The sequence below is a fragment of the Corticium candelabrum genome, chromosome 11 (assembly GCF_963422355.1).
Source record: "Corticium candelabrum chromosome 11, ooCorCand1.1, whole genome shotgun sequence".
NCBI lineage: Eukaryota > Metazoa > Porifera > Homoscleromorpha > Homosclerophorida > Plakinidae > Corticium > Corticium candelabrum.
Genome location: NC_085095.1, coordinates 4,289,971 through 4,314,902, shown reverse-complemented (window position 1 = coordinate 4,314,902; position 24,932 = coordinate 4,289,971). Strand labels below are relative to the sequence as shown.

At 42.3% G+C, this 24,932-nt stretch overlaps 2 protein-coding genes across 3 annotated transcripts; both read right to left on the bottom strand.

Moving 5' to 3' along the window:
* Window positions 1–1,471: 1,471 nt before the first annotated feature.
* Window positions 1,472–2,798, bottom strand: LOC134187146 (uncharacterized). Its single transcript, XM_062655263.1, has 3 exons — window positions 2,606–2,798; window positions 2,429–2,529; window positions 1,472–2,371 (listed from the first exon to the last, which is right to left on the bottom strand). The coding sequence occupies exons 1-3, from the start codon at window positions 2,796–2,798 to the stop codon at window positions 1,472–1,474; spliced, it is 1,194 nt and encodes a 397-aa protein (XP_062511247.1).
* A 1,800-nt stretch (window positions 2,799–4,598) lies between these two features.
* On the bottom strand, window positions 4,599–24,927 carry LOC134187381 (CTP synthase 2-like). Of its 2 annotated transcripts, none has more exons than XM_062655498.1 (15): window positions 24,684–24,927; window positions 22,593–22,763; window positions 22,431–22,531; window positions 13,699–13,899; window positions 12,510–12,590; window positions 12,281–12,435; window positions 7,893–8,025; window positions 7,739–7,827; window positions 7,453–7,547; window positions 7,328–7,390; window positions 7,224–7,267; window positions 6,285–6,381; window positions 5,242–5,297; window positions 5,073–5,172; window positions 4,599–5,010 (listed from the first exon to the last, which is right to left on the bottom strand). In XM_062655498.1, the coding sequence occupies exons 1-15, from the start codon at window positions 24,925–24,927 to the stop codon at window positions 4,727–4,729; spliced, it is 1,914 nt and encodes a 637-aa protein (XP_062511482.1). In that variant the 3' UTR covers window positions 4,599–4,726. The 2 variants fall into 2 exon arrangements, 1 of the variants encoding a protein (XP_062511482.1); XR_009971091.1 differs by having other exon boundaries at window positions 4,871–5,010; window positions 5,073–5,194.
* Window positions 24,928–24,932: the final 5 nt, after the last annotated feature.

Here is a 24,932-nt window from a genome sequence, read left to right as displayed (position 1 = left end):
ATGAGTTTGATTTTGAGCAAGCAGCCACCCTCTGGGCCTTGCAACAAAATCGAAGAATTGACATATAAGACATTCTTCAAGTTTCTACTAAATTTATGACCAGATTTTTTGAAACACTCAGTGACTCTGCTTTGCTAAGTTTAGCTAAGATGTTAGGTATTTTATCTTAATTAATGATGTTGCAACTTGCTGTTGTCACAGTTGAGAATAAACACAGTTACTCTACCTTTCTCCACCTGTTTATTGTGACTAATTAAATGACTAATCACGTGACTAATTAATATTAATGCCACCCTGTTCAAATCCAAGCCTGGGGAAACCCTGCACTAACCACATTTTCTTTTCAAACGAACCACAGAAGTCAATGTGTAGACGTTCCCTTGGCTTGGATGGAGAATCTGAAGGGTGTAATGGAAATTTGGTCCGTCCTGACAACTTTGAACATGATTCTCAATATGTTTGTCAATTGATGGCCACCAGACATGCAGTCTTGCTAATGACTTCATTTTTGACATGCCAGGATGTCCATCATGAAGAAGACTAATTACATCTGTTTGGTACTTCTTTGGAATGATCACTCGTATTCCCCAAAGCAGACATCTGTTGCTAACAGAAATTTGAAGTCTCTTATCAAAGTATGATTTTAGCTCCTTTGACATAAATTCTGATGATCTTGGCCATCCCCTTAAAGTGTAGTCATATACTTGTGATAAAATAGGATCATTGGTAATGGCATTTGCAATGTCCTTAGACTGGACTGGTAAGCATTGAAGTTGTTCTTCTTCCACTGCACACAATACCATCTCTTCTTTTGCAACCTCTTCTCACTCTTCCTTAGTAGATGAAATTGGTAAACGCAAAAGACCCTCTGCATTCCCGTGTAGGTTAGTTGGTTGATACCTGACTTGGTAGTCACATGCTGACAATATAATAGCCCACCTAAGTAATCTATCAGCCGTCATTTCTGGAATTTTCTTTTAGGATTGAAGATGGTGGTTAACGGTTTATGATTCGCGATTAGAAAAAAATTCCTTCCTAACAAATATTGCCGAAACTTGCGAACTCCATTGACAACGGCCAGAGCTTCTCGCTCTATTTGGGCGTAGTTCTGTTCAGCAGACGTTAATTTTCTGGATGGAAACGCCACCGGTTTCTCCTTGCCATTCGAATAAGTATGAAACAAGACCGCACCTATTCCCACAGCGCTTGCATCACAGGCTAGGGATAGTGGCAAATTAGGGTCATAATAAGCTAAGATTTGAGTAGATGTCAGAGTATTCTTATTGAGATCCACTGCTTTAGAATGTTGTTCTGTCCACTTCCATGTCAACCCTTTCTTTAGTAAGTCATTGAGGATAGAACACTTGGTTGCCAATCCGGGTGAAAATCTATCGTAATATTTTACCATTCCTAGGAATGAACGAAGTTCTTTCTTGTTCTGAGGATCTGGCATTTCCACAATTGCTGAATCTTAGATGAGTGAGGTTGAATACCATCTCTTGAAATGATGTGACCTAAATACTCCACACTTGGCTCGAAAAACTTGCACTTCTCCACCCATAATCTGAACCCAGTAGATTTCAAACGATCCAGCGTTTTGTAGGTTCTGTACATGTTCTTGTTCAGTTTTCCCCGTGACCACTATGTCATCTAGATAACATGCCACTCCACGAATGTCTCCTACCGTTTGCTCTATAACTTTCTGAAAAGTTGCGGGTGCACAGCTTAGGCCAAATGGTAGCCTTTTATATCGATACAGTCCTTGGTGTGTATTTATCACAACTAATTGACTAGACTCCTCTGTCAGCTCAACTTGTAAATATGCTTCAGCCAAATCTACCTTTGTAAATTTGCATCCACCATTCAATTTGTGAAACAACTCCTCTGGTATAAGCAATGGGTAGACATCATTAACCAGAACGGGGTTCAAAGATACTTTGAAGTCTGCACAAATCCTTATGTTGCCCTCTGGTATATTTACCACTACAATTGGTGATGCCCATTGCGAAGAACTGACTTTTTCTCCTTCGTTTGTCAAGCGATCTAACTCTAATCCAACCTTTTTCTTGAAAGCAAATGGCAATTTTCTTGGTTTAAAACTTTTGGGAATTGCTCCATTTTGCAGTTTCAGTTCAGCCTTGATTGTTGTACAACACCCCAGACCTGGTTGAAAAAATTCTGCATGTACATCAAGTATTTCGTGAAGTTGACGTGGACAGCAATCTTCTAACACTGAAACAGAACCAAACTTGTTGGGAGTGACATGAATATCTAGTTGCACCTGTTCATCTCTACCTAAGGTGTTTACTCCCTTACTTGACACATATATCCGTAGAAAGGTAGATTTCGTAAGTTGATCCTCTCGTCTGACCTTTGCAATAAAGTATTCCAAAGGTTTAATAGACTGACCTTAAAAGGCACCCAATACCCGATCGGTTTTCATCAACTTCGGGTCATTCCACGTTAACCAATTAATAAATGTAAGTGGTGATACTGAGTCCACCATTAACCGAAGTCTCCTTCCAAATTCTGGCAATTGAATTTGGCAGTGATTGTACCACAGCAGTAGATGATTTACATACTCTCTCTATGTGACCAATCTTACCACATCGACGACACTTTGCCTGTCGGAATCGGCAAGAATTACGTTGATGACTGCCACCACAACTGTTACAAGTGTAAAACTTCTGGAACTGAATTTTTGACTGATCATGTAGTGAGATATCTGGCTGGTTTGAACTTGAATTTGGTTTCAAACTCTTGATGTTCTTTTTGGCTTTTCTTGACAGCTGACACATACTCCTTAGCAGAAACAGAAGATTGAATACCCTCAGGACGCTTTATCAACTCTCGTTCATAGTTGCTGCCAACTGAAACATCTCATCCAGGGATTTTGTATGTTCTTGGGTCAGAAGTTGTTGTAACAAACGCTTATTGTAAATGCCCATGACAAATTTGTCTTGAAGGTTCTCTTTTAAGTATGCTTCGGGCCACTCACATGACAAGGACAACCTTCGTAGTTCCGATAGGTATTCTGTGAGTGAATTTAGGTCCATGAATGTGCAATCTTCCGGCTCTTCGGGAGCGCAAAGGCTGCATAATAGTTTGAACGTTGCTGAGCTAATGGAAGTGCAGAGAGCAGCACAACGCTTTACGTCAGCATTCTCATCTGTACCATACGAACTAAGAGACAACCACTGCATAAAACGGCGACTCCAAGAGTCCCAATTCTCCTTTGCTCCGTCAAACATTTCCAAGGAAAGTGGCATCCTTGTCGCCATTTTGTTTCATACACACGTAGCAGAGTGGAGACATGCAAACGTAACCAGAATATATTATCAAAAGAACGCAACGTACCCAAGAATCAATAGCGAATATACCAAGAATGGCAGTGAGTACACTACCAGCAACAAACCACACTTGAATGACTGAACAACAACTCACGCGCAACTCTTAATATAGTACACCAATGTTTCAGGCTACTGATATTGATTTTTCGATAACATTAGTGCCTATTACGTGACAGAAGTTGTAACTAAAGAATACAAGCAGCAGCTGAGAGTATGATTATTTCCTCATTTGGTATGTACAGTCCGCGTCAAAACTATTGACACATTTACGCTTGGAGGCGTGGCCATGGGTAGCGTGAGCAGAAACACATCTGTTTTCATGTGACGTACGGTTTCTAGATAGAAAAGAACTATTGTGTATGCTCGTAGGTTCGTTAGACTTTTGGAAACACACAAGTGCGCATCAGTAGCTTGTGTCCTCCTTTCATTTTTTGATAGCATTTCCCCCGCTAGCTACACAAAGGCGCATTAGGCTACACAATCGTTCAATGTACGGTAACAGATCACAAAGCGTGAGCAACTGCCACTCCGCCTGGACTGCGTCTTCAAGTTCATGAACGTTTTGAGGCATACGAAGCTCAACACGCTACTTGATGACCACCCAGAAGTTTTCTATTGGTGCAAGATCTGGGAGTTAGGGGGCCAATCAAGACTGTGACGTGCCCAGGATCTCGTTTTTCAGTTTCACTAGCAGAATTTTCTTATGCATAGTGTAGCGATAGCCTGTGTCATGAAGTTCTCTTCTGCTGGTGGAAGAACTGACGACAAGTCCTTCCTTCGCTGCTAGTGGATGGGCAACTTTGTTTGCTGATTTAGTTGTTCTTTGTGTGCGTCATGTTCACTAGGCTGATCGATGATGGTTTTCAGCTAGTTTTTTGGTCTTCCACGGGAAGCTCTACGTTCTCCAGCGTCCAATCTTTTGAGAGTTCAGTAAACATTAGAGCGAGAAACACGTAAAAGTTGGGAGATCAGATGGCTTCTTGGTACCAGAGCGGTATAGTAACAGAATATCGCGGTGTTGTCTTTCATGACCCATGTGACGATAGAAAAGTTCTCTAAGCGGATGCGCAGACTATGGAATAGCTTTTGTGACTGCTTTTCAGCTGTTTGAGGAAAATTTGGCGCTGCTTTCTTATTACATAGCAAAACAAAAAGACTTTCCAAAAATAGTACAACTAAACCGGAAATGTGTCAATAGTTTTGACGCAAACTGTATATTGGACATTATTGGGCACAACAGAGTCTCAGCTTTTTACATGTGATGTAATTGCAATGCTATCTACTCTCTACATACAGCAACTGCACAATATCACTTTAAAATACAACAGTCCAATTTCTAAATTATCAGTATTTGTGCTTACTTTGAGTTTCATAAATTATTGATCACTTTCAACCCTCTCAGTCAGAGACATTTGTCCAGTCTCTGGTGCCCCAAAAGCCAATGTTTCTTTTACCTCCTCATCACTACTATCATCTTTGTATTCCGACATCTCACTTCCATAGAAGAAGCGCGGTGATAACCTGGAGCCCCTTTCAAGGTATGCCTGCAGATTGCCACATGCTGCAAGAATGAGACCAAGAAATGGAGGGGATGGAATGAGAGGCCGACTAAGAAATTCTGGATGATACTGAACAGCTACGAAGTAAGGATGCATTTCCACTAGACAGAACAGAAACATCAGACTGCTAATGACACTGATTATACTGAAGGGTATTGTTTACCTGGCAGTTCCAGCATCTCCAATCTTTGTTTATCATTAGAATCTTGACCAACAAATTTAAGGCCAGTTTTCTTAAATTCTTCGATGTATAGTGGATTTACCTGCCCAATACCCAGAATAGTACTACGGAAACATGAACATAAGCAGAAGATCGAGCTACATAGTGCAACCTCGTATCTATGCCTGTGTCGTTCCTCGACAAAGTCCTTGTTCTTGTACAACTTTCCTGAACAGCAAGAAAAAGCAAATTCACTTGAACTAGTAAATGCTCGTTAGCATTGTGTTAGGCGAGTGTGATGGTGTTCTATCTTTACTTATTCGTGTAACAATGGTTGTGTAGCAATAATTTCTGTCAAAACAAATGTGGGAACTCAGAAAACAGACTTTCAGTTGCTCTTCTAGCTTTGTCTTCAATTCTTTGTTCACGCTTCAATCATCTCACTTGTTTACTTAGCTAGTCGTGTAACAATGGTTGCATAAAAATGGTTGCAATAATTTCTGTCAAACTAACACGGGGGAAACTCAGAAAACAGACTTTTCTCTTTGTCTAGCTTTTACTTTCCATTCCTTTTGTCACGCATCAGTCTCCTTTGCTTTTTAGTTGCATAGGGGAGCAAATTCAAAACTTATTCGCTCTTCTCGCAAAATATAATTGAGTCGACCCCTCGAAAAGGGACCCTTGATTTATTTTTGCAAATGTGTCGCAGAGTCAAAATTGCATTTATCTGGCATTGTCGTTATGTCAATTCGTTTCTCCGTTTTGCCGTAAATCCATATGACAAGTGCTGATGTACGTATATCGAAATCTCTCACTATATATATATATATATATATATATATATATATATATATATATATATATATCAACCTCGATTGCCATGACAAGAGAGAGGTTCGCTTCGCTCGCCACTTATTCTTTAGATTTATGCATGCCTTGTTTCCACTGTTAGTTACTCTTCCTGTCATTTTTAATTGTACAAAAAATGTTTGCACAAACATTTGTCTATCAACCTATAATGTCTGGGATAACTTTGACTTTATTGCGCTGTGACCATCCATCCTACCTAAAGCCCGGTTCACAATATTGACGCTGACGCTGGAATAAGATTCATTTCTATTCCAGCGTCAGCGTCAATGTTGGCATCAGCATTGTATTGTGAACCGGGCTTAATACAGTACTGTAGATGTCAGTCAGATTTTCAAATAGACATACTTAGTATGCAGTCCTTATCAGTAAAGATAGTCTTTCGCTTTCCCAGCCTCATTGTGCCTCCCATTTCGCCTGGGTTGTGTTCAGGCATCTCGATTACCTAGGACAACCAACAGCAGCATGATCTTTAAATACTTTCTTCATACGGCTATATGAAATAAATTGTGTGTTCAGGGTATCCCAACCAACTGTAGCTTTGATGCCGATCTGAACTTCTTTCGATCTTTGCTGTTAACACCACTGAACATTGAAAGCATGACCCTATGCCCACAAGTGCAGGTGCCTGCAGCACGCTGTTCTTCAAGTAATCCATAACAAATCCTCAGTTGTCTGCTACTCCTAGGCTACTACTGGGAGATGGACAGTGACAACAGGTAAGCATAGAAGGAGAGAAAACACTACTGAACAGCAAGCTGATACTTGCTCCGAAGTACTGAAGCTTGGAAGATGTTTTGGAAACAGTGAAAAGAAGAACCTTCGGTAAGAAAATTTGCGCCTGCCAATGCATCCAGTATGCCATGTGTGAACAGAAGATGGCCCAAAGCACTACGATGCATCATTGACTACTTCCATCAGTCTGTTGGTTTCCATCAAACTGAAATGCTGCATTTTGACTTTGGAGCCACTGAAGTTAACACATTGCAATCCAGACTAAACACGTTTCAAAGCATGATGCACTCACAAGCAGAACAAAGCCTTCCAGCAGCACAATGCAGCAGTGCTGGGAACACAGACAGCCAAGGACAGGCTTTTTGACGATGTCACAATGTTTCTAAGCAGCACGATGCCAGTTTTAACTGTAAAATGTAATGTGTGCAAAAATCACCTATCCGCCCGACCCATGTTTGGAAGGTGGTGTGATCCCCGAACACACAATTATTTTCATATGATTTGACTAAAAGTAACACCAAACTATACATTATCAGAGTCTGACAGACTCACCACAGGATGGGTGGTTGTAGGATCAAACTCAAGAGAATGAGCATCTGCATCAGCAAAACGCATTATGACTCAATGCCATTCCTGTTCATAGACACACGAGTAACCTGTCCATCCCAGCACATTTCTAGCAATATCGATGACTGCCACTTGAAAGCCAAGACAAACACCTGGTGGACACAAATGAGACAAATGTGAAGTGAATACTGTCAGTATCTGATGTTATTAGTACCAAGATAAGGCTTGCCACTAGTGCGAGCATGATTTGCAGCTAAAGTCTTGCCTTCTGCTCCACGAGATCCAAATCCACCAGGAACAAGAATACCACTAGAAACAAGATTTAGCAGTATTCAAGTTGAAGTAAAATACTACAACAAACAATGCAATACAATAAATCTGACCAAACAGAAAGACAGAAGAACAAACAGGCACATGAGAAGAGGAAGTGCAAACCAACAAGTAAACAAACAAATGGACAAACCACAAAGACATAACCAAGACACACTGAACAAACATACTCAGCAGTGCAGAGCTGTTTCCATGCATCATGATACTTCACTGGGTTTGTTGCCTGCAGTTTGTGCTCCAAATGCTCAGCATCAATCCACTATAAATGCAAACAAGTTTACTGCCACTGTGCAAGACCAAAACAGTTCTGAAGCATCCATATACATTCACTATAAGCTTGCGGTTCACAGACAGAGCTGCATGCTTTAATGCCTTGGTTACAGAAATGTAAGCATCCTCAAACCGTGTGTATTTTCCAACCAAAGCGATGGTCACTTCATCAACAACTCGATCAAATCTGCACACAAAGTTTGTTAATCAATAAAAGCTACTTGCTCATGCAGAGCAATAGCAACTTCTGCTGGGAAACTCTGCTAAATAACCTATACCATGCCATGATGCATTAATACTGCACTATCAGTTTCATAAAAAGTGGATGCAAGTAAAAGTAAAACAAACATATCACGTAATCAAAGTTGTGGTTGGGTGTTACTGCACATGAATTTCTATATTACGATCATCCCAAACATTCATATGGTTTACTATATAAATTTGTAAGGGTAGTCTCTCAAATAGCGTTAATACAAATGCATGAGGCGTTTTGTCTGTCTGTTCGTCAGTAACACTACGGCACAATGGCCCATGTCAGAGGAGGTACGAAGCTAGCGCATCCCTACCTGGGCGGTCTTACTATTCTGCCAATAAGCATGTTCTAAGCCCCGTATTTGAACCACATACCTACTTCAGTCTGCCTCGAGCCACTGTGAATGCAACATCCGGATATACACACTGATGGTTCTGAGAGGTCGTGACTCTTTATAACCCAAGGCTCAGATGCACATGAAGCTATTCCAGACGCACATGATGTCATCATAAGGCTCCACCTCTCTGTTTGGTAGCTGCTAACAAGAATTCGGCCATCCTGAGCATTAGCCTCAGCCTCCCAGCCCCGTGTAGCACCGATTTAAATCGTCCTCCACGGGTCTGGGATGGTACCGCCTCTTCTCAATATATTGCGGTTAGTCCTAGGACCAGCATTAGTGTTCAGTTTCATAATGCATTCCTTTCCAATTACGGCTGTAACAAGAACGACGAAGACATGTCACGCTAGAACATCGTGTCGCATCCCGCTGCACGACCGGGTACCTTTGACAAGTTTTGTGGTTTAGTTGGGAACGCGAACGGGACGCTACGAAACACTTTCTTTTACTAATGGTGCCATGAACGCGATCTGCATGAGTCTGATCGCCGCGAATTCGCAATGAAATTCGCGATGCACACATCCGCTGTGACTTGTCGCAAATTTGAAGTGAATTGCTGTGAAATCGCGACTAAAATTCGCCATGACTTCACTGCGAGACTTTGTCTACTTGACGTGATCATGAAGTGGTTGAGCATGCATGCAGCTGGCTAGTGTATACGTCGAAGCATCGGCTCATAAATAGAACAAACGACCCTAGATATATATCAATCTGCTACTAGAAGGTGTCATTACTACCGTTGACAGGCGCAGAATACAAACCACAATGTGTAGGGACGATTATGCATGAAGAGTGCACTACAAGTTGTCGTTCGTGTCAGTACTCTTTGCTAGACAGCAGATTACTACCACGACATGCATGAGATGTCTTCATTGATTACAGCTGTAATTGGAAAGGTACGCAATTTATGAAACTGAACACTAGTGCTGGTCCTTATATTGAGATGAGGCGATACCATCCCACCCGTGGAGGACGATTTTGAATCGGCACTACACAGGTCTGGGATGCCAAGGCTAACTGAGCATGGTGTGTAGTCCTTTGCTATAGATAAGGGTTTAGCACTTAGAAACAACGCCTAATCTACATTTGTAACCTGCATGTTTTCCCACTAACAACCGGGTGTCTAAAAACCCTATGTTTGAACGCATGTGTTACTCCACCACATGTAAGGCGAGATGGCCTAGCGTTGAGGCTACCTGACTTGTAACATTTGGCTTTTTCTGTGTTTCTGCATAGATAGAGGTTGTGCAGTCTGACATCTTGAATTTTCGGTGTGAATGGCTAATTACTGTTACAGTATACAAAGTGAGAGCGAACAGAGCCTCCTAATCTACATTTGCATGTGCAAGTTTCCCCACATTACTGTTTTGTTTTGGCTCTGGTGGATGGGGTCACCTACGTCACGCCTAGAAATGCCCAAGTGGCTCAATACTACAACACGTGCCAGGGCTTGAAAAACCGGTTGCCAAGTCGCCAAATGGCGATCTCTTTCACAGGAATGGCGACTAGTCAAGCCTAGGAAGTCGCCATGCCGTAGGAACGGTAAATCATGACGAAGGTAGACTTTCTACATTTCCGAGTTTAGTAAGTAAGAGCTGGAAGACTAGTACGACGTAATCTGGGTACACAAAACCCTCAACTTTGCTGTCTACATGAATGCAAACTGTCGCACCCGTGTGTTCTGCAATCCTAATGCGCTGAAGCACGTGCACAAGGAATGACATTTACCTGCACCTGGAAAACACTTAGGTAATAGGCTCGATTGTGACTAGCTTCTCGTACAATGGCGTGCATTCAGCATTTATGACACTTGAAATGTGCAACAGAAGTTGAAGCCAGAGCAATTCTAACCGAGACCGGTGAATACAAATTTCCGGAAGCCAGGTACTATCTTGTCTCGGTGCCAAACTAGATTTCCTGGATAGGGATCTGATACCAGACGACTCTCCTGTAAATCTGCTTCCAGTAGCTGTGGGCGCAGACGGAAACTGCCTCTATCAGGCCATTACTTTGCTTTTCGCGGGGCACAAAAAATTGCCATCAGCAACTGCGACTTCGTACTGTTCTTTTACATCAGTTGCTGCAAGGAACGCGCTGACAAGGTGTCAATGGAGTCTCGCTTCTTTCTGCCTCACAATCTATTTGTCTAGTGTTACTTATGGTAAGAACTTCAAGTATGAGATAACAGAACTATGGCACGTGTGCATGATGTCAGCACAAAGAGACCGTGGCCCTAGTGTAACAAACTGCTGGTCAGTTGGTCAGTTGGTCAGTTTATAAACTCTAGGATGTCCAAACCTTTGAACATAGATATTAATCTAGTATATAAAGCGCCTTCTGTGCCTGCATGTGGTTACATTCCTGCATCATACTACTGAACTAGAATGAGTGTAACAAAAAGTAAGTAGCTATAAGACTGTTTGACTAATAGCTTCTGAGCATCACAAGTAAGCGTGGCATGCGAACATTTATTGAGGGGCATGGCATAATAAGAATTGCTTTGGCGACCAACATTTCTTAAGTTTTTCAAACCCCGATGTGCCCATATTTAGCTGTGGGCCAGAGGAGGTAGAATTTGGCCTTCTCTAGACCTTGTTTGCTTTGTTTCTGTGCTGCTGTATGCATGTACTCTAAACAATGACTGATAAAAGCTGCTTTTAAAGCTACCGCGCATTAAAGGAACGCCCACAGGCAAATCTGTTCTTCTAGCTACCCTAGACCTCACGACAGTAATGGTAACTAGTCAGACGTCTCTAACTGGTTGTAAACCTTACTCTGAGTACACCTTACTCTAACCTAGGAAGATTCTCAAATGACAAGTGTTCACAATTCATACAGGAACCGGACACTGCCAAGCTCACGTGAGTTTGAGGACGAGGTTACTGTGGGTCCATATGTAGCAAGTGAGTGTTCCATATCAGTTTCAAGCAGAGTGAGTACACTGCCGATTCACCCAAAATAATAAAGGCAGAGGTGTGTATAAAATCATAATTGCGACAAATGCACTGGTTTTTGCATCATAATTGTCTAATACAGATTTTAGGTTGTCATGCTTCACTAAATCAGCATCAAGTGGCAGATGTTCTTACACATTTATACGCTGTAACGGTTACTGTAAATGTGTAGCAGTGGACTTCAAACAGCAATAATACAAACTCATCAAGAGTTTGTCTGTCTGTCTCTTTGTTGGTCGGTCTGTCTGCCTGTTTGCCAATAACCCAGTCTAAGTCACAATGGTCTGTATATTGCAATGACCTGTACATAGCAAGTGGGTGTCCTAAATTGTGTCAGACATTTGGTAATGGTTGTGAAATCCTCTTCAAACTGCTCAAGTCTGCCACTGAAATCGACGTCAAGTGGCAGAGGAAATCTGATTTATCCAAAATAAGAATAGAAATTTGTATAAATGCACAATTGCAATAAAATGTGCTGATTTTTGCATCATAAAACTGTCTATGGTTTTTCAAGTTCTATTAAACATGACATCACAATGGAAATATATACATGATTGTGATGATGATGATGATGATGATGATGATGGTATGTCCACTGTACAGTGTTCTCCCCAGGATCTTTTGGCAAAGCTGGCAAAAGCATGAGAATTTCCGCCATGCCTTACGAAAATCCTGGGCACAACCCTGTTGAGACTACATACCTCGCTTAAGGGTGTGCCCTATAGTTGCCCACTTCATTGATCGCACTATCTGCTAAACCTCACTTGTAAAAGCATGCCCCTCTATGTGAGGCAGTATGGTGCAATAGTTGCATGCAAAATTTACGTACATAACTGACCTGTTTGCTAGATCTCTCCATTTCGACAAAAATGTTCTTGATCGAGGACTACTAATGGGCAGACCCAAACGTTTCGCGAAGTAAGCCACAATACCTGCCTCATGAAGACGAAGAGGAACACGGTAGATTGAAGCAAAATCTTCAATATTGATGACCTGTAGAGTTTGAATAAATGAAGTGCATGTTAGTAACACAATGAGTTGGTTGCTTGTATCAGAATGATAGATACATTGTGAGGTTCTACGTGACAGAAGTTGGATATCTTCTGAGTAACAGACTGCTCAAATCGAGTTTGACTGCGACAAATAATCTAAGAAGAAAGCATGTTCTTCATTTACAATTACTAACACAAGTGAGTTGACAACATTACATCTATAATATAACAGAGCTGTCTGCGTGTATGCATGGTCAGGCGACGTATCTCTGCCGCCCCGGGGCTGATCTCCTCCAAACTTCGCACGCGCACATCGAACCTGTACAGGCCGACAGTGACGTGGCCAGAATTCTCCAGAGTACACAGGGTCCTCTAGAGAGGTCAATTCCCGCTTAACATTTCTTGACGACGCAAAGGCTACACCTTGATTTATTCAAACACACGCCCACACCAGTCTTGTGTGGACTGTACACATCATCGTCCTTCACATTCAGTGATCAGCGCTTTCTTGCCGATTGAAGCCGCTCTTCTAGCCCTTGCGTGTCTCTCCAAATTCTCATTGCATTTACACAGAATCCGACTTATGCATTTTATGCGCCGAACTCCACATGGAGTGCATCAATTTCTACCGAAAAGCATGAGAAGAGCAAGATTCAGCATGCGTGTCAAGCCATATACAGGTGAGTAAGTAACTGCACATGACTTCAAAGAATTTGCTGCCCAGATGGAACACTTGATCCATGCTACTTTCTCAGAACGAGATATGACTCTGAACAAAATTCTTCACGAGAACTCTGTCTGGCTGCTAATCCTTCAGAACGGAATAAAAATGCATGTGAACGAGATATACTTAATTAATGATAAATTTTCAGAATGGGTTATTCATGTAATAACATAAATTTACATTCAACAATAAATCAATTAACTAAACTAATAATCTAATCTGCCCATGTGGAGAACGGGCTATTCAGCTAGTAATCTATATAATGCATCCTTGCATATCCAAAACCTTTAGTCCACACTGGCAAGGAAAGTGTACGAATACGTAAAAACTTGTTTTTGCATCGTTTTCTTGATATCATGTTTTCTATGTTGAACACACGCAAAAACTGTCTCTCAATTGCACGTATATTGAAAAAAATAAAAAAACAACTATATCATAGAAATCCACATACTTCATGTTCGATTGTGCAAAGATTTATGCATAAATGACTAATATAATGATTTCAGCACAACCAACATTTCCGAAGATACTGTAACTCACCAAATCAGGCGAAAGTCCTTGTCCTCTCAATTCACGAACACTGTGTTGTATGGGTTTAGTCTTGTGTACACCGTTTGGACCTGGCTGAGGAACCAGACTCACCAACAAACAACAAAAGTTATCCTTTCCTGCACGAAACTGAAACTGCCTGAAAGCCTCAATAAATGGCATTCCTTCAATGTCACCAATAGTGCCACCAAGCTATAACCATAAAACCAATAATCAGCAAGACCAAAAAATCATAAAGACTATACAATAGTGATGGTAATAATAATAACCCGGATATTGATGGAGACTAGGTTCGAAAAGTCAGCATCTGGAATCTCTACGGCCGTTTGAAAGACCAGAAACGGTTGTTGAGTAAGGTGACTGGTCAAACAATCTCTCATTCTGTGTTTCGTTTGAATTTGGCTTCAAGTCCCGCTAGCGAGACTATGCCCACCGTTCCTGACAAATCTACTATCTCGTCTAACAGGAGTAGCAATCCAACTAGACGGAAGTGGACACGGAATCTGACCAGGGAAATAGTACATTGTCACTACTGTGCGTGGTTGTCATGCAAGTTGTCTGGTTTCAGAAAACTCATGCAACGGCTGTGGTGTGAACAGAATCCTTCTCTGACTGCCCAGAAGCGATATCTCCTAACTTCTGGAAAACTGAATGAATCAGAACTGGAAGAGATCAAGCGCGAGGCCGAACAGGATGAAACACCCATCTCAGGTTTGTCATCTGTTACAACTGATGTGTTTGTGCTTGTGTGCAGATGTCGACATTTTCTGACACGTCAGCTGACTTTCAGTGAACACGCCTTCACATGTCAATTCTGTATCACATGATGCAGCTTTGGTTAGAAAGGCGCCTGTTTGCACTTGGTGAGAAAACTGTGGTGCTAATGATGCAAGAGGATCACCAGTCTACTAATTACTTAGAAAATAGCTCCTTTCATCAGCCAGTCACTGTTCTGTCTGGAGATTGCACATCTATGGATGGCTCTTTCGATTCAGTTCACTGCAGAGCTACTAAGGAATCATCATCCCTTTGTGACTCTGTGGATTGTGATCTGATGATCACACATCCTAGTATAGCTTCTCGGTTAGAAAAAATGGAGACTCTGACTTCTCGGATCAGTGCAGTTTACTGCAAGACAAAGCGCAGTCTTTCACATGATGATGATGATGCTGTAGACCCTGTGCTCTGTTGGGAGCTTCTTGATGAGCTACAGAAAGCCAGGCTGTGAGACAGACAACGCCTTCCAAGGATCTCGATGACCAGCATGACCCTGAAGCTTATTGATGCTCTTAATGCAATCATCAATTTAGTGAAGGGTGAATTAGATATGAGTGAAATCAGTTACCTGGTGTAGTACACTACTGCTTCACTAGTGTCCAAAGAGCGTGGCTCAAAAATGGCAAAGTCAACAACTAACTCTCCAAAACCGACATGGAGACGACGACTGGATATGGAAATTCTTGCACTTCGGCAGGTGATTTCTCTGTTGCAGGAAGTTAGGAGTAGCTCATCGAGCATCCATTTGTTACATGAGTTCCAGCTACTCCAGCATCAATTGAGCATTTCTCATTTGGAGACTTGTGAGGCCACCATAAATCAGCTGAAAATGGAACTGCAGTCAAATGTCGAGCAGGCTAGGAGAAGAATCGTAAGAGACTTCACCAAAATGGTTTATTTCAACGAGTATATTTCAATGGATGCTGGGCGGTTTTACAGGGAATTAGGTAAGCAGTCTATCCAGATCACTTTCGCACTGTGATCTGGCATGTGGGCATGGCATGTACCTGTCTGTGCAATTTTCTGAAATAAAAATACCACTGCTTTGGGAAATGGTTTATGATACCTACTGTAGTACACGTGTACACCATGCTTTTGAAACTATCTCATTACTATTGCTATGCAACAAATTCAATTATTATACTTAGGAATGCAATTAGAGACTCATGATTAACAAGTCTCCACCTTCTCCCTCATTACCACTCTGTTAATAAACGTTTCAAGTAGCTAGTCCCTCCCCTTTGTCATAACTTCCGGAGAGGGAGTACAGTACATGCCTAGCCAGTATATATTGGAGGTGTAGGGGTCAGCTCTGAATGTGTAGCAGGTACGTTGAAGATGTAGGGGTCAGTTCTGAAGGCGTAGCGGCCCGCTACACCTTAGCATGCCCGGCTAGAACCCTGCTACTACTAATAATATACATGTATCTGACTCTAATACAAGTAATTTTATGATGTCATTACCAAATATGTCATCATCAAACATTTGATGAAGTCATTAATTGACGTCATATTGACAGTTAGCAAAATAATCCTGGCTAGAACGCTGAGACAGCAAGTTTATTCTTGTGGTCTGGGGAAAACTTCTGACTACACACTCAATCAACATTCTAGACTCACTCAACATTCTAGACTCACTCAACATTCTACACTCTGTCTCAACATTTTCTACTGCCTCATCAGAGTAATCATTTAAGAAATCTTTCTGCAAGTGCCATTTTCCATGCACACAGATTTGTGGTTCTGTGCACCACAAAGACGATGGATTATAAACAACTTCACTAAATCATGCAGTTCTTGATCTTCTTCCTCATCTGGAATCTCTGCACAAATCGTTTAGTAACTGTTATTCCTCGCAACTTGTCTTCTTCTCTCAAGATGATCTACATATGGCAATGAGGCAGTCCTCGAGCTGAAATTCTAAATGTCAAATTTAATTTATACAAACCTGAATGCAGGTCTGCCCTCAGCTTGGTCTGGTGGTTCCTGATGAAGTGGAGTCTGCATCCTTCCATTTTGAAGTACACATCCACAGCATACTTCCACAGCATACTGCTGAAACAGTTTACCTGCACTGTGAAATGGACTGAATATGCTTCTAATAGTGAGACTATGACCATAAAACTGTTGCACGGTGACTTAAGCCCAGTTCACAGTATTGACGCTGATGCTCAGCTGAGCGTCAACATCAAAGACACCGCCTTGACGCAGGCGGCATCCCTTGATGCTGACGCTGACGCTGGAATAGGATTCATTCCAGCGTCAGCATCAACATCGGCATCAGCGTCGTACTGTGCACCGGGCTTTAGTTTCTTGCTGATGCTCAAAACCCTTCCTCATCAGTGAGTCATGCAAGATCTCATTATGCCAACCAAGATCACCAGGTGAGTACAGCACATAAGATCTATGTGGCATGACATGTAAGATATCATCTGAATTGCTGTCCCTGGAGTAACAATGATGTCCCCATTTCAGGAGGATTCACCAATGAAAACTGCTGCTACCTTATCATGGGAGGGTTCATGGTATCTGCTGTAATGCGAACCTCACTTGAAGTGTAATCTGACTTCTAGAAGCATCATCCCAGTGAGTCACGTTGACTCACTGCTCCTCTGCAAAATCAATGTTATACATGTATACCTATATGCTGCAGCACTCCATAACGCTGTCTTCTCGGTCTTTTCAGGATGATGATCTTGGTATGTTTACAGACCACAACCAATAGCTTTGCATTTCGTTATCTATGAAACCCTGTTATACACCCTGTTTTCCTAAACTTTAACTGTCTACAAAGAAACCCCAGGAGCAAATATCTCAAAACATTTAGTTACAATGGGTGGAGTGATGGTCCAGTGTAATCAGATTATTTGAGTAGACAAGGAGATACTTAAGATAAACAATAAACCATTTTTAAATAATATCTGATAAACAGTGTAAATGTGGCTAATGAAGCACCTCTTTATGCTTCAACAATGCACCATTTAAAGGGAACTCTCACCCAAATGGCAAATACTAAAACTTGCTGAAAGAAAGATACAAGGCCTATATCTTCCTGCAAGAAGCTTACGGTCCAGTCAGCCACATAAGCAGAGAATGGTCCACGAGTTGTTCAGATGATTCTCCATATGCAGCATGAAGAGTTATTCTCTGTCCTTGTTTGGAAGTAAATCCTTTACGTTTAATTAACACCGTGCCAAGTACTCCTAACGCACCGAAAAGGCAGCGAGACATGATCTATGAACTAATCTAAGAAGGGTCTTCTTTTGAGGCTCCATGGTTGTATTGACACAGTCAATACTTGTGTGATAATAAGTTTGGGGTCCCAGTTTGGGTTAGCCAATAAATCACAACTTGTCACCATATGTCTCACAATCCTTATCTTGAAAGTGCACAGGTATGGGTCTTCCTTGCTAACCAGCAGTCAGAGTTACTCAGACGCACATACAGGAAACCACACCCACACAAGTAATTTCAACACTTTATTTCTCTGTTACAGTAAACGTCTGCAGTAAACGAAACGGTTGCAAAGAGTTGTGTCATTAAGTGACAGATTTCACGAGATGGTTGATTTTGGTGAGTTCTCCTTTGAAATGAGTGTAGTAAATTAGGCCGGACCAAATATATTTCTTGTTTCCGGTCGCCCGACCGGGTCAAATTTGGGGAAAACCTGAAAGTTTGTTTGGATCTTTTGATATTAATTTGTTCCAACGGGCATGCGCACTGAAGCCAGACAGTATGGCCTCGTTGCGTTTGAGTGCTGGCGATCAGCGAAGCGTCTTCTTTCACAACAGTTGATTCGTGTGAAATTTGACACAACGCTGGAAGACGTGTTTGATAGCCATGTGAAGCCAAGATTGGCAAATCACGGAAGCTGCCTTCCTGTGCACGTGAATGCAACAGTGACTGCGTCTGAAAAGACTGGGGCATGGAAGGACGTGGAAATGACGGAGAACATGAGCCTACTGATCGACTTCGGATGCCGTTTCGTCAAGTTTTCGCTCCAAGATGCCGTTGATGAAGAAATGTCAATTGCAAAGCGGCCGTGTCCTGATGGGGCCTCTGCATTCAAAGTTCTAATGACTTCTGCAACCGCTAGGGACAGGCTACCAGAAGAGGAAAACGGTAGATCGGCGAAGTCTGCCTTGTATCAGGATGTAGTCAAACACCTGAAAAGTAGGATGATTGTCACTTTCCCGTATGTGCATGGTCTTGTATAGTTGTAGACTGTTTTCTGTCGTTTTCTAGGACTGTGGTCTTGGTTTCACTCCAAGCTTGTTGAAAACAAAGGACGGTACGTGGTTAGAACCATTACATCAGCACTATGGTACGTGCACCCACATTTCAAGACAATTGAGGATGCTAGCCAATGCAAATTAGTGCCCTCACTTCCTGATCGATGGCCCAGTGTCTTCGGATCGCAGCTGTATAATGATTGGAAGGCGAAGAGAAATGCCCACATATTGACGTCATCTCCGTTGGATTGCACGCTAGGGCTTTAACTGCTCTACTTCACCAGCCATGTATCTCTGGTCATCTGTGGAGTGAAGTGCGAACTGACATTAAAGATCTTGCGGAATCGTTGACAGGCTATCAGACCTACCTAGAGAATTCTTGTGAAAAACAAATTGAATGGCAGAGATTGCCTCGCCCTGTGCGTCAGGTGTCTGACGCCATAACTGTTACCTACCATTCACCTGGAGCACTTTCAGATCTTTCTGTGGATGAAAAGCTAGATGACCGAATTGGATCAGAGGGAGCCTACATCCCTGTTACCTTTAGTGAAGGAGACATTTTAGGGAAATCCTTCTCAAATTCCCAGAGGTACCGTTTCCTGAAGAGTCTGAAGATTGCACATCCCTTGGACGTTCTGAAGTATGATCCAGGTGGTGGCGCCCACGCTGTTGTTATTATGTGGTCAGCGCCCACGGGAGAATCAGAGAGTAATCATGCTACTCAAGATGGTCGTCTGGTAAAGTCCCTACAGGACAGGTTGCCTGAGGTCCACACTCGCCACATGAGAAAGGAGTTCTTTAGCAAGTACGGTCAGATCAGTGGCTTGTCACCTGCTACTGTGCGTGCAGCATACTTCGAATTGACCGGCAATGCAGCAACCAGCAGTAACCCAGAAATGGACAGGAGAGTCCAGCTCTACCTTTTGGGTGAACTGCCAGAAATCCAAGTTGATCTCCGTCGCTTGAATTCTTGCCCTGAGGCATATGGTGAAGTTTCAAAGGTTCTTCAGGACTGGCAAGCTGAAGACTCCCGAAGATGTGGAGTTGCCCATCTCAGCAAATTTATTTCTCTTCGAGACCTCCACACTACCGTTTCAAGCCGTTTCCCAACCAGCACACTCATACCTAGTATTGAATGGCTTAGGTTGCAATTCTTGCCAACAGATCCAAATTCTTCTTCAGCCATCAGCTACACTGGAAAGCTGCAAGTCAAGTTTGCTGTACAATTTTGAATATTGAGAGCGACACATGAAGACGACCACTATACAGCTGCGGTTTTCAAATACCTATGATCAATGGCCGTTGACCTCCGCCACACAAGCCCATTGTTTGCATACATGGATGACAAAGCTAAGGTTCCTATAGGGGAGCCCAGTCAGCCAACTTCAACCAATGTCAGAAACCATCCTTCAATGGCTCTGACAAACCAACCCTTGACGGCCATGGATCATGACCAGACGAAGTGTTCTCTGACGCCTTCTGTCATTCTCAGTTGTGTCATTCCAACCCAGACAGACGGGTCTTTCTACAGTGACCAAGCTGATGTAAGACTTAAGGCCAGTGTATTTGAACCATCCAATCCTTTCTGGCATATGGCTGAGTTGTCTCTGTCAACCACACTGACAGGAAACCAGTTCCCACCAGTAGCCTTTGTATATACGGATGGCGGAAGCGATCACAGAGTTACGTGCAAGTCTGTGCAACTGGCATATATTGCACTGTTTATTAAAGACTTGGATTTGCTGGTTGCTAGCCGGACATGCCCAGGGCACAGCTTTTCAAACCCAGCTAAGCGGGTTATGTCCACTTTGAACCTAGGCCTTCAGAATGCTGCCTTCGCCCGTTGCAGAATGACAGAGGACAGTGAAAGTGTCATCAAGAATGCAAATTCAATGTCTGCAATCCATTCTGTCGCTAACCACTTTCCAAGTCTAAAGGCAGACTGGGCAGCTTCTATTGAGACTGTTCAAAAGGTGATTGAAGACCGCTTCACGAGATTAGTGTATGAAGGGTCGCAAGTTTGTGTTCCTGGATGAGTGTGCGATGAAGAAATACGACAGGTAATCCGCAGTGTGTGGCCTGACATAGACCTGAGTAATCTCACTGCCAAGGACTTGGCCAACAAAGGTTTTCAGCAGTTCCTGTCTTCACACTGCCGCACTCGACAATACTCGTTTCAGGTAGGATACCGACATCTACAAACTATTGTAGCAAACCCCGTATCCATTATTAAACATTCTGACATCGAATTTTGTTGTTTGCGTATTTAATATAGCTGCGCAAGTGTGGCAATGAAGAGTGTCTCTCAGGAGTGTGCAAGCGTCCCCGCTCACCGTCTTTTAGTGATCTCTACTGGCTTCCAGATCCTCAGCCAGATCCTGACCAATCTGGACATTTCCTGGAGTTTGATCAGTTGAAGGGCAAGGACACCGAAGAGCAGCACTGCCCGTCTTTGAACAGCAAATCTCAGCGGTGTGCAAGTGGAACTGCAGTGCCTGCGGGAATGCTAGTTGACCAACGCTTACAAGCAGTAGTCAAGTGTGATGAGTGTGAGAAGCCCCGAGGCATCTATACACAAATTCAACTGACGACTGATGAACAGGGAGAACTTGAGAGGCTAATAGAAAGCGTCGAGTACACTTGTGGATCATCGCTAGCAGTCGATGATAACCCCCTCTACGGAAAGGTTTTTTTGCAAACATGTTTGCGGTGCTCAGACCACATTGAATTTGCTTACTACGCATGTTCTCGCAAACAGCCGGATTTATGCTGCCATTGTGGAAGTGTACATTGTATGTGCGACCCTGATCTGTTGCAGAACTTTAAGATAGTACTTCCTAAATGTGAGAACTGTAAAGAGAGGCTGACTCCAACATGTCAACCCAGGAAGAGGCACTGATGCTCGACAGTACAGTATATCTGCATGGATATTCTACGGCATAGATGTTGATACAGTTGCATGTACTTGTCTATTTGTGCACATTTTAATGTAAGTATTCTGAAATATGATGCTTTTGTCAGATATTTAATATTAAAATATGAAATTTTCAGTGTCTAACTTCTTTCACAAAGGAAGGTTCTACTGTTGCAACAGACAGGTGGACATATATATATATATATATATATATATATATATATATATATATTATAATAATAAATATAATTATATAATTTTATAACTAAATATTTAATATTATATTAAAACTGACGTTTTCTTGACGTTTTTCCAATAAACTGGCATAGTAAGTCTGTGAAATCGTGGAAGCAAGACCAAAATAATAGAGCCAAAAAACATTTTCCCGGCTGACCTGGTCTCTTTTTTTCCGTCTTGGCAACCGGAAACAAGAAATATATTTGTTTCGGCCTTTTACTGTAAACCCACAACTGGCCCCAACCTCCCTAAAGTTCAACTCTGAGAAATTTGAACGCACTACTGCTAGTGCAGGTCCAGAGCTCTCCTGAGTAACACATAAAAGCCCAACCGCTGGGGGATGTGACCTTAATGACAGCCCTGACATTTACGAGATTTTTACATCCGAAATGTATAGCCTGTCACTTCCAGAAGACAAAACCTTTAGCTGGCAAAACTGGCTCAAGTAAGACTAAAGTCAGAACACTGATTATGTCACAGATCTATATTGAGTAGTAATTCTTAGATTAGGACAACTTATTAATGAAGGTCATCACTTGTTGATAACCCACAGAGGATGCTCACCTCTATAATACAGACTTCTGGTGGCTGCTTGTCAGAGTCTACAGACTGTCGAGCCACATCCATCACCCAGTCTTGGATAGCATCCGTAACATGTGGAACAACTACCGCAATGACAATCCAACAATGCAAACCTCTCTTTAGTTCATCTTGCCCGATCCTCACCTTGGACTGTCTTTCCCAAGTAATCACCTTTCCTCTCTCGTTCAATCACTTGCTTATAGATCTTTCCAGTCGTAATGTTGTTCTTGCTGTGCAGCTTGACATCCATAAATCTCTCATAGTTGCCCAAATCCAAATCAACTTCACCACCATCATCGAGAACAAACACTTCACCTATGCCAACATATGTCAGAAAAGCTCACAAGAAATTTTTAACACACTAATAAAAGCATATATCAATCACTATGGATTTTGAATGCAGATCAATAGTTCTTAATAATGCAGATCTTCACGCTTTTATTAGTGTTTCTACTACTGCAACAAACCTACAGACTAATTACTATATAATAATGTAGAGCATAACCAATACCTTTCAAAATAGAGCGTAAACACGTACGAGTAGCCACTTGCCCCACTTAATTAAAGGTTACACATGCACAGAGCTTATGGCATAAGTGTGCACTGAGCATTTAGTATAATAGAGAATACTAGCTTGGCCAAGTAAAGTTGATCTAGAAGAGTCTGAAAGAGACTGGAAGACTTGAAAGAGATTAGAAAGCCTAACACCAATCAAAAACTCTATCATAGCTGGAGAAGCTTCAATGAGCATGAGCATAACAATGGGTTTCTCTGTCAGCTAATTCCACACTGTAGTTCCTTCCTGTCCCACTCTCATCATGCATCTCCCTAACAACTTCCACTGGGGTGCCATAAAACAGAGCAGCATCAGTTGGTGGCTCATTTGTCATAAAGTTGACTGAAGTTGAATGAGAATTGTGACTTGCCCCTCCTGCTATTATGGTTGAGTAGAATGATCAGACCTTCACACTTCATGCAACATCAAGCACATATACTGTAATAAACTGACATCAAGATAAAAAGGGCGAACATCCATCATTTGGTTTAGAAGTGGCGTACAAAATGGCGTAGAGGTCTGTGGCTACCACAGAAGTTTCAAAACTAGCAACGAAAACGGGGGTTGCGCACTTTGGAAACCAGACTTGTCAATTTTCAAAATTGCAAGCAACGCCAATGCATGACATGTAAAGTTTACTCCCTCCCGGGATCATGGTACAATACACCCCTCCAGCTAAATGGGGTGCGTATTCTTCTAGCCTCTAGGATACAACGCGCACCCTACTATTTACATACCAGCAAAAACAAAGTGATATACAATATATCTTGCACAAGCCTACCTTATGAAACATTACACTCTTGTCCGCCCGCGCAGAGTCTAGAGTATGAGAATATTACTAAACTACAAACTCTACATAACTCTACTGAGTCAAGAAGTGAGACAATGCTAGGAATGTCAGTGAGGTTACCGCGGTATGGGGTATTGCGTTGCTGACTTAAAGTCAGCAACGTGTTTTGTAAAGCTTGCAGCCTTGTTTTGTCATACCTCTCCCTCCACATAAACTCGTCGGACTGCTGATCTACTACATAAACCTGAACGGACTACTGATCAACCTGCAATTTGGCGCAACAATCTGCAGAATTGCTTATTGTTTATCACGTTTGTTTGATAGTATGTAAATAGCTTGCTAAGTCTGTTTGAGTCGTAATAAAGAACCAATCACAGTATTCATTAACTGCTCTGGAACCTCCTCCTTGTGAGCTTTCCAATGATGTTGGAATCAACCTGCTAGGACGTCCACTTCAGGAGATACGGGTTTTTTCCAACGTCCTCTCTAATGTTCTAACAGACTCTTAGGGTGCGCGTTGTATCACAGAGGCTAGAAGAAAACGCACCCCATTTAGCTGGGGGGTGTATTGTACCATTGAAAGAAATGTGTTCGCAGCAGCTATCTAAACTCTGCAGACAACTGAAACACTGAAGCCGTATGTGACAATCTTTCGCTGCTACCTTTGGTCCACCACAGGGCGTAACACTTCCTGGAACAAGCCGCGTCCGCCCGACAGTGAGTGCCACACATACAACCCAAATAACGCTGCAATAAACCATCATGCAGAACATGTACAATAGAAATCATGCAGAATACAATATAGAAACCACTCGAGTTATCTCAAGAATTCTCAACGAAGCAGACCTCCATCTTTGTAACTATCCCCCTCAGCTGATTCATTTCTTACCGTGTTCATAGGGTGAAAACGTTCCGGCGTCGATGTTCAAGTACGGATCTATTTTGATGGAAGTCACTCGCAAGCCGCACGACTTCAGAATTGTTCCAACGCTGCTTGCCACGACACCCTTTCCAATACCACTAATCACAGCACCGCAAACAAGAATGTACTTCATGATGACGCCCAGAACCAGCGACACAGTCAAGTGCTCTTCCCGCTCCCGCCTCGCGAAGCGCACTACGAGCACGCGCATTGAGC

Excerpts from the sequence above, each read along its gene's own strand:
- LOC134187146 (XM_062655263.1), bottom strand. The coding sequence starts at position 2,798 with ATGTGTCAGCTGTCAAGAAAAGCCAAAAAGAACATCAAGAGTTTGAAA. Across the intron at positions 2,530-2,605 it reads GGCAAAGTGTCGTCGATGTG|AATTTGGAAGGAGACTTCGG; the intron begins GTAAGATTGGTC and ends TTCAATTGCCAG. Across the intron at positions 2,372-2,428 it reads AGTTGATGAAAACCGATCGG|GTCAGACGAGAGGATCAACT; the intron begins GTATTGGGTGCC and ends TTTATTGCAAAG.
- LOC134187381 (XM_062655498.1), bottom strand. The coding sequence starts at position 24,927 with ATGCGCGTGCTCGTAGTGCGCTTCGCGAGGCGGGAGCGGGAAGAGCAC. Across the intron at positions 22,764-24,683 it reads GTTTTCACCCTATGAACACG|GTGAAGTGTTTGTTCTCGAT; the intron begins GTAAGAAATGAA and ends ATGTTGGCATAG. Across the intron at positions 12,436-12,509 it reads GTCACGTAGAACCTCACAAT|GTCATCAATATTGAAGATTT; the intron begins GTATCTATCATT and ends CAAACTCTACAG.